This window comes from Silene latifolia, chromosome 2, assembly GCF_048544455.1.
Source record: "Silene latifolia isolate original U9 population chromosome 2, ASM4854445v1, whole genome shotgun sequence".
Classification (NCBI taxonomy): domain Eukaryota; kingdom Viridiplantae; phylum Streptophyta; class Magnoliopsida; order Caryophyllales; family Caryophyllaceae; genus Silene; species Silene latifolia.
The window spans coordinates 198,396,296-198,406,281 of NC_133527.1; the positions used below are offsets into that span (position 1 = coordinate 198,396,296).

The 9,986-nt window shown below is 41.1% G+C and overlaps 1 protein-coding gene across 1 annotated transcript; it reads right to left on the minus strand.

The window, feature by feature from the left end:
* Nucleotides 1-333: 333 nt before the first annotated feature.
* On the minus strand, nt 334-6,551 carry LOC141644362 (T-complex protein 1 subunit epsilon-like). The gene is made up of 9 exons (XM_074453867.1): nt 6,233-6,551; nt 4,778-5,096; nt 3,945-4,293; nt 3,341-3,473; nt 3,149-3,201; nt 2,191-2,293; nt 1,876-2,042; nt 1,676-1,789; nt 334-674 (listed from the first exon to the last, which is right to left on the minus strand). Exons 1-9 carry the CDS (start codon nt 6,429-6,431, stop codon nt 504-506), a joined length of 1,608 nt encoding a protein of 535 aa, XP_074309968.1. The 5' UTR covers nt 6,432-6,551; the 3' UTR covers nt 334-503.
* Nucleotides 6,552-9,986: the final 3,435 nt, after the last annotated feature.

The following is a 9,986-nucleotide window of genomic DNA, read 5'->3' on the forward strand; positions in this document are numbered from 1 at the left end:
TAATGCCTTCATGACTCGTTTGTGAAAGGGTAAAGACGTTCAAATGTATGGCATCCTATATACCAAGTTATTTCCACAGTTCAAGATAACTCGTAATGAATTGCATCACGAAACGCTTCCATATTCTATGAGAGATTCGTGAAATTTCCGGAGCATTTGTTTTATCCTCAAGTTTCGCAGAAATAAGCCGACAACTTAATACAGTACGAAGCTACCCATGTTCAATTTGGTGCCTAAGATCAAATTTGTTCATCAATTTTTTTTCCAGGGTGACTGCTAATTCTGCCACTTTTTGACTAAATAACACAAGGGAGCTTGACAGCATGTAAAATCTGACGATAAATCGAGTCTCTAAATATTCAACCACACAAAAATTCTCACATAGCATAAACATCGATTCATGTTGACTACTACAATTTGATTTCACACCAAAAGGCAACAACGAAGACAAGTGACATCTACCTGGATTAAGGAAGGAACTCGAAATCTAACTTGACGTGTTACTAATATTCATTAGGGGTGATGACATCGTCAATCTTCAAAATCATCTTCACCACCTGAGTAGCGAGCAATATTTGTTGTTGCTTTCCGATCAAAGTCTCGAACACATTCTGCTCACGCATGTCATTGGTTCCAGTGTCATTGCAGTCTACCCCACAACAAGGATTGTTGTCCTGATTAATCCATAAACCACATTACAGAAGCTAATTATAAACTTTTATTAAATGAGACGGTGTGACCAACCCATTAATTAAATAATAAATAATAAATACTCACATCGTAGTCTCACACAAGATTCACAAGAAAAAAAATACGCAAGTTTTTCACTTCATGAAACAAGTTACCAAAAAACCTTACACCATTAAGACGGGGGAGGTTAGAAGCAAGCCGAAAGTTTTGTTCCAATATTCAATAGCTTTTAGAAATGAATAGTATTTAAAAAAAAAAAAAAAAAAAAGCACTAGAACACCACATAATTTCTCTACATCTAAAGTGCTGTCAGAGAAATCTTTGTGAAAAGCATTGACCTCTGTTCGTAATTCCTTCTATGTCCTAAAAAAACACATACCGAATTACTTAGGGTACGATTTTTAGTAAACTCTACAACAACAACAACATTACCCCAGTGCCAATGGCTCCCGCAAATTGCGGGGTAAGGGGGGTCGGATGTACGCAGCTTACCCTTGTGTTAGTAACACAAAGAGAAAATGACCCAAGATGAAAATTGCGTCGAGAACTGCATTGAAGGACCGCTACTTCACAAAAGAAAGAAGGGCAGCCACTTTAGTGAGCCATTTTGATTTATTCCAATAACCAAAGAGTAACGAGTCTTTGGCTCCATTGGAAATATGGAAATCTTAGTAAACTTTAGGATAAGTAAATAAATTCTGATCGAGCCTTAGTAATGCCTACATTACTCACCTCATATTTGGGTCAAAAATTACCACATAATACATCATACATCATATTCTGATTTAACATATTCCGAGTAACTCTTAGAGGGGGAAAAAAAAAAAAAAGCTCTTCATGCACGTTGAAAACATAGGCCCATAACACACCAGCCAAATCAAGACAGCAGTATTCTGTCTGACAAAATTTAAATCTAGACAAAAGTGTAAGCATGTAATCATAGAGCGTGCCAGAAGCGTAACAAGAGTATGGCAAAACCATTTACCTGAAGCTGTTGAGCCTTAACAGCACTCAGTGTTTCGATGGGCTGAAGACCACTGTTCTCGGCCAATGCCATAGGAATCGCCTCTAACGCTTCAGCGAATGCCCTAATGGCATACTGCAGACGACCAAAAAGCCCGTCAGTCATAAAGATATTTATATAAAAAAATGATGAACAAAAACAAAGCTCTCTTATAGATATACCTGCTCAACTCCTGGATGTCGATCAGCAGCGGCATCAACAGCAATCGAGCAAGCTATTTCAGCAGAGCCCCCGCCATAAACGATAGAATTATTGCGAATCAAATTCCTTGCCACACAAAGGGCATCATGGATGCTCCTCTTGGTCTCTTCAATCATCATTTTGTTACCTAAGTTGAGAGCACATTAAGAAAAATTAGACGTGCAATAAATATGAGATTTTCAATATATAAACAATCAAACAGCATTAAGGGGAACAAAAAGCATGATCGGACGAAACAAAGAAAATCAGAAAATATCATTAATGCAAGAACCTACCACCACGAATGAAAATGGTTACAGCCCTTGAATTGGCACAATGTTCAATATACAGCATTCGATCTTTAGTTGTACCAAACGCTTTCTCACGAACTAATCCAGCCTGCAGAAGTCAAAGCAGATATCAGCATAGGGATAGAACAGAAGTCAGGAAACATTTGAATATGATAAGAGATTCCAACCATAGGCATAGCACTGGAAGGGACTCAAGTAATGCGAGGATTTATAGTCAAGTTTTTCACTGATTTATATTGGGCATCCGGTCTTAAATTTCTAGCCCAAAATAACTTGGTAAGTTCATGGTTAACACAGTGTCCAAATATGTAATGAAGGCACATGTAGTCAACTTCAATGAACATCATATATGTGTTATCCATGCAGTACTAGGATAAAAATTGTTGCACTGCTAAAGGCCAAAAAATGAAGAATGTTCTACAAATATGGTATGTCATCGATTGTACTTCAGCAGATAAGGTTCATAGAAACAAAGAGAAAAAGCAAAACCACACTTGAAGACCTGAACAAAGCTCCACTGCATAAATGACTGCAATTACTTGTGAGTATTATAACCATACAAGAAATGGATATCATTTCGTAAGTGAAGGAGGAGAATAATAATATTGTAACATAACAACTTGGACCAACAACATGGCAATCCACGTACTTTAGTAGAGGTTATTACTTATAGGAAGGCATGCACCATGTTTGATTACATACAGAAGACATAGCTAAAAGATATGGGATTCACTTTCTCCACCGCCAATTCCCTCCAACTAAAAGGCAAGAAGCATAAAACATACGGAGTATAAAAATTCCAAGACAATTCATGTATAATTGCTGGAAACAAGAAAAACAGCAAGCAACGGCCACCAATACAATGTAAATCATAAATTGGAAAGATGAACAGGTCCAGGCTGAAGAAGAAAGCATAGTGCCCATTAAAATTGAACATGCATACCTTTCCCAGCTTTTCGGGAGTCAGTTCTTGAAATCTTGGGACAATTCTTCCCCCTGACAATGTATTATCACAAAACTGTATATTAAAACAAAATTCATACTTTCATATTACATTGCAAAACTGCAACTAAGTAGATACTGTTCTTACTTCAAAAGTAGATAAAATAAACAAAAATTACAAATTATTGCAAACCTGTGGCAATTGCAATAAGTTCCAACTCCACACCGCCAACCCATCTGACAGCAGGTAAATTCCTGTGCATTAGCAAATGATTTGCCTCATCATCAAAACCCCACTGACAGATAACCAGAGTCGCCCCAACATCCTGTAACACACGACCCACACGTTAGACATGCATGGCAGCATGGCCTACAAAACAGCTACATCATTAACTCATAAGTCATCTCATTCACTCAGCCATTACACAGAAGAAGTTTGGCGTATCATTACCCGTCATAATCAACTGGGACAAAAAATAATAACTGACTCCATGAAATGGGAAAAAAAAAGGTTCGACAAAAACATACAAGCCAATCCCAATAAAAATACAATTATTCATCGATACGCCAACATAAAATTGTCCCCTGACCAAGCTCCCACCGGAACACACTGATTCGGAAGTACATGCAGTCATGCAGATTCGAGTCGAGCTCTTAACACGTACTTGCAACCAGAAAATGGCAAGACAAGCCTATATGGCATCACATACACATCAAAGTTTCAGAGAAAATGGAACATTTAAAGCACAAAGTGTCAGAATAATAACATTCAGTAGAGACAGAAGATAATAACCCACCTTACACTTCTGAACCATGTCGTCAAAGTACTGTTGTTCTTGTTTACGCAACGTCTCAAACTTCTCTACGGTGTCAATCTCAACCTTATGCTTAGTTTTTGGCTTGGGTGGCTCAAAGGGGCAAGTTAGAATTGCTATATTTGCATCTTCAATTTTCTTTGGCATCTGGGGATGGCTCATGTCTTTGTCAACAACAATTCCATAGATGAGTTCAGTATCTTCAAGTTTCCCCCCGACTTTGCCTTCCACCTTTATCAGATCAAGGTTAACATCCTTTCGCTCTAGGTCTGCAACAGCCATAACTGCTTTAACTGCAATCTCTGCCAAGCTGCGCTTACAGCGGCTCACACTGGAAAAAGAAAGCCAAATCAAATTCAAAGATATTAGAGAGATTCCTAAAAAGATCACAGATACAACATCGCATGTGTCAAAGCAATGGAGTTGTTGCATTGGCACTGCTATAGTGAAATGATAGCGGGAAAAGAAAAAAAAAAAAGCAATATAGAGATGTGCCGTTATATGACCCCTGCCCACTGAGTCAAATATCATATGAAATAACTAATGTATTAATAGTTTAATGGAGAACAATGCCTTGCTCCTCTTGTATGAAAGAGACCTAAACATCATGATAGCACCACAAGGCCCGTAACTCTATTCCTCTACCGTATAGTATCATATTAGTAATTCTTTTCCAAAGAGTATCCAAAAATGAAAAGCACTGTTGTTCAATCAACATGAACAAGACTAAAAAGCCAATGTATTAACACAGATGAACTTTGAAAAATCAAGAAGATATGCAGACAAGAATTCAGAAGGAGAAAAGATGACCCTACATCTTAGATGACAAAGTGGTCATGCAGGTCTGAACTAAAGGCTCTATATTTCCTTCTTCAAACTCAAACTTATGTGCAATATTCTCCAAATGTTCAACAGCAATCCGTGAGGCCACTTCATATCCCTCTGAAATTCTGATAGGATGGATGCCACGGTCTAAGAGTGTTGCAGCCATTTCCAAAAGAGCACCCGCCAAAACAACAACACCAGTTGTTCCATCTCCAATCTCATAATCTTGACTACGAGATAACTCAACCATGAGCTTTGCAATCTGGTTGTTAACATCCATCTGCTCTAGGATTGTAGCACCATCATTTGCTGACAGAAAAAAAAAAAGGAACATCAGAAAAATTCCAATGAAAGCATCATAATTGTATCCAGACTACTCAAGATGCATAAGAGAACTACATGAAACCTACCTAAGTACCAATCATATAGGCAAAAACTATTTATCAAAAAACTGATTTGGAAAACAATATTGTATCATAGTTGCTGCTTATAATACGCCTTAAATAAGCAAACACTTCCACATCTCGTATCATTGTTGTACATAATAATGCACAATCCAAACTCCCAACACTGTTTAGCCTGCTCAGCAGCAATGAAACAGTAGGTCCCAAAATGTGTATGTTACTACGTGACATAACCAGGACTTTGATACCTAAAAGATGCTGTTTTATCATCAAACATTTGCTCACACCAAACTAAATTCACTAAAAAATACTTGGATCAGATCACCAAACGGATACATTCAACTGAAATATACAAGCATTAGAAGAGGCAACATCTGAATACATTACCAAGACACTCCCAACTACAAGCATGAAATGTTACCCAAAACTCCGATCAACTACTTTACGCAGGAAACTATAGCACTCTTCAATATTCATCAACATACCCATTAACGTACACCATAAACCACAACAATAAATGTTCTTCAATGAACTACAACTACGAACATTTTCTCAAACTTCAGCAAACATACTCAAACAATAAAACAGAAGTTCCAATCAACATACGAAGAAAATATCCAAATCCAAATCAAAACCGCCGCATTTCCTAAAATCAGCCGCCTAACATTACTAAAATAAACAAACCAAAACCACAGCAATTGATGATCTTCAATTCAATCAACTACAACAAAGAACAGTTTCTCAAACCCTAATGCCCACTAATACGAAGAAAATATTCACATCCAAACCTAAATCGCCGTATTTCCTAAAATCAACCGCCTACATTCAACAACTAATGATTACTGAAATACAACTAATCGACATTATTAAGCAAACAAGCACATAATCAACTCAACAAATTCATATCAAGTAAAACAAGAAGAGAATACTCAAATATAAACCTAAATTCACCAGCATTCAAAATCTAACGATTACAAAACCCTAGAAAAACAATCAATGCGATAAAACTAACAAAAATCGAAACCCTAGGAAAGAACATACTGATAACGATATCACCATCAGGTGATTGAAGCATCTTATCCATGCCTTTAGGACCGAGAGAAGAACGAAGAATATTAGCGACGGATTTTGCAGCGGCAATATTTGATTTCTGAGCTTCGATTCCGCGAACTCTACTCTTTGATTCTTGTTCCCGTAATAAAATGAATGGACGTCCGAACTCGTCGAACACCATCGCCATTGTTGCGAAGCGTCGGAAATTTTCGAGCTCAGATCGCTTAAAAATGGCGGTATAAAGAGAGAGATATAGAAGGTACTGCAAAACTGCGAAGTGTTTTAAACCTCTGGAAAATCACTTGTTGGGTTTTTTTTATCCGACCCGAATATTTATGTGGTGAATGGTGACATTATGTTACCTAATAAGAGGCGGTCATAAGACCAATTCGGCAACAATAAGCCTAATTAAAACACGAGTTAGTCTTGTCTAAGGCGATTTTACATTAATCACAAATTGTTAAGTAAGGCGGTCTTATAGAATAAGACCAGCCTACTAAACAAATAAACCCAATCAATCAATATCTATCTATCTATCTATCTATATTAATAAAGAAAGCTTTTTTCGAGCGATTACAGAGAATCCAAGTATCGCAAACTACCTAAACAAATTAAAATAAGACAAGATGTAAAAAAGTTTTAACCGGTAGTAAATGTGAAAATTGGGAATGGTTAGGAGATTAGAGTTTGAAAAAGTCTATTATGAGTCAAATACTCTACACATATATTAATATTATTATATTATTATAAGCAATTTAATCCCGCCTACTTCAATACTATATATATATATAGAGAAAGATTCACACCACAATTATTCAATGCTACCTTCCTCATTCAGCGAATTTGTTATTGTTTTCGTGTGTGTTTGACCAAGTTTGTAAAAGTGTTTTTGGACTCGAAAATACTTTTTGGCCAAACACATAGTTTTTGTTCCGGGTGTAATTCCAGAGCAGATATTCGTTACCACTCGTAGCTTGTAGAATGTCGTCTTTGGTTGAATCCTTCTTTCCTTAATTGTTCCTCTCGGCCTCTCCTGCAACAATGAACGAACTGAGGGCTTGGCTTTGTGCCAAACGTACTCACTCCGACGCTCAAGTCAGTAAACTTAAGGGATAAGTTGTTACTTGGCTGAATGTATATTGTAGAGAGATAAGGAAGATTATACCAGATGAATAGTGTCTTTTAGGTTAAGTTCTGGATCCTTTCCTCAATGAAGGTTGAGGAGTATTTATAGACCTTCACCTTTTGTCACGTAGTGGCCAAGTGGCTAGCGGTGGAAAGATCGATCTACCCCTCTACCGAGGGACCTATGGCAGGCCGGCGGGCCCCGTTGACTCACACCGAGGGATCTTGGATATGAGTACGCGGGTATGTGCCCCGGCTGGCAAGTTGCCATGCCGAGACCCAGCCGACAGCCGATGGATCATCGGCTAGGCCGTCTAAGCCGTTGACTCTTTGTGGATATCTTTGACCTTGCTCAATATGTTGACTTGGTCGGTGCGGTGAGAATATGCCCCATCAATTTGCCCCCGCCGTAGTCTATGCCGTGGTATGGGCTCCGATGTACGTTTGAGCGTATATTCTGCGCAAGTAATTTGTAAAAATTTTTAGATCGGCTTCTTCTGCGGCGGCTTCTTTTACCTCGGCTGGTCTTTCTTAGGCCGTACCATATCCCCCTCCACATGGATGCGTAAAGGGCATCCGATGTGGAAAAGAAAGTGATATTTGGCCGAGACCAGGGTTGAGAGTGCCGGTTGTTTTTGATTGCCCCCCGGCCGGCGCTACTTAGCTTGGTTGATCATGTGGCCGGCGGAGAACGGATGCTTGGGAATTTGTTGAGGAAGGTGAATAGGCGGAGAGATATGAATGGGCGTGTTGAAGACGCTTGGTCAGTCTTTGTGCATTGATTGACGTTCAAATTGCAACGATTGACATCCCGTGGTTGCATGTCCGACACGTGTCCGCACGCTGATTGGTTGACGCTTCATGGGTCGAACATTCGCCGATTGGTCCTTCTTTATGGGCTTTTCCCTATAAATAGGGCGGTTATTCCGTGAAATTGGCCACCAATTTCATTCTCCAAAATTTTTCTTCTCTCTAAACTTTCAAGGGCTTCTTTGTCTTCTAATTTTCAGAGTTGTTACTCCGGCGAGTGTTTTTCTTCAAGGTAAACAAACAAATTTTTTCACTTTTTATTTTGTTAAATAATTATTGCTATTATGTCTTCTGCTGATGTCGGGACTAGCACTTCTGCGCCGGAGGGTTCCCCGTCGCGTCTTGATGGGGAGGGGATACTAGACGCCATCCCGATAAGGTTTGGGGGCCCTAGGTCTCCTTCTCCCGTAGTCGATCCACCAATTTCGGAGGAGTGGGAGGATGAGGATGACGATACTGATGAGGATGAGAAGACTCCTTCTGATGATGAGAGGCTGTCTATCCCGGATCATGGCGAGGCCTGCACGACTGGTCTTGACCGTGCTTGGTCCCATAAGTTTGCCAGTTGTTCCGGCGAGACATTTTTCGGAGGCCATTTCTCCTTCGGTGAGGGGTACAAGATCGTTATCCCTAAGGAGGGTCAGGCGGTCTGTTGCCCTCCACCGGGTCACACCGGCGTGCACATCGGCACCGGAGTATGGGCTGCGGTTTCCTCCGAATAAATACGTCATGGCCATCATCAAAGCTATGAACGTCGCCGTGGCCCAACCGCATCCGCCGGCCATGAGGACGATAGTTGGCTTTGTGTGGCTGTCTTTTTAGGGGAGATCCCGACGTCAACTTATTCCGCCGCCTTCATCATCTACGCCGTCAATCGTGGTAAAGTGGGTTGGTATAGCGTGCAGGCGGAGCCAGGCTTCGTCTCCGTGTCCAAACTTACTTCTTGCAAAGACTGGCAACGGCGATGGGTGTATGTTCAAGTGCCGGAGGACTACCCACTGCCTCGGTCTTTCCAGAGCCCTGTTTACTTGCGGTGTGAGAACCGGGAAGAGTATGAGGAGTGTATCTCCCGGGGTAAAGTTAAAATGGACGCTTCGATGGTCCTCTTCATCGAGGATGAGAAGCGGGCGTCTGTTGTTTGATCCGAGAAGGGATGGCGCCCCCGACTCGGATTATTCTTCGAGGATGAGCCGCTTTTCTGCCATGTCGGCCTCATACCGGCCCTCGGCCCGGGGTGAGTGGGGTCGGTGTGAGGCCCATCTTTGCATGTCATGCTTTTGTTTTGAGCTTTGTTTTACTCCTTTTATGTGACCTTTGTTTGATTTCTTGCAGACCGGTTTGGCCAGGATCATGCGAGAGGACCTTGCGGAGGTTAGGGCTTGACAAGGACGGGAAGGTCGTTGAACAAAGATCCTACGGCCGACTTGCGTGATCGTAGACCGTCTCCCAACGAACTCATGGATAAGCGGTGAAGTCACCGGATCCGGCGGCGGCCAGGCAAGGGTTCTCGGAGGCGTGCCGAAGAGAACAAAGAAGGCAAACGTCCAGGTTGGCGGCGGCGTCGTGCGCTCCCTCTTCGACCCAAAGTGGTTCAGAGCCTGTGGAGGTCATCGAAATCACCGATGGGGCGGTGACCGTTTCTAAGGCCCTTTCTCCTCCGAAGAAGAGAAAAGAGCCTCCGTCTGCTTCCATCGTTGCGGGGAGAAGATCGACTCACCCGCCCTCGAACGAAGAGGGTCCAGACTGGTACGGATCTAACTTGTGGTTCGGATTTAGCTGGTTCGTTGGACATCCCGGATGACCGGCT

Bases quoted from the DNA above. Each gene is read 5' to 3' on its own strand.
- LOC141644362 (XM_074453867.1), bottom strand. From the start codon at position 6,431: ATGGCGATGGTGTTCGACGAGTTCGGACGTCCATTCATTTTATTACGG. The intron at 1,790-1,875 runs GTATATCTATAA...GGTCGTCTGCAG, and splicing joins GACATCCAGGAGTTGAGCAG to TATGCCATTAGGGCATTCGC. The intron at 675-1,675 runs GTAAATGGTTTT...TGGATTAATCAG, and splicing joins TTAAGGCTCAACAGCTTCAG to GACAACAATCCTTGTTGTGG.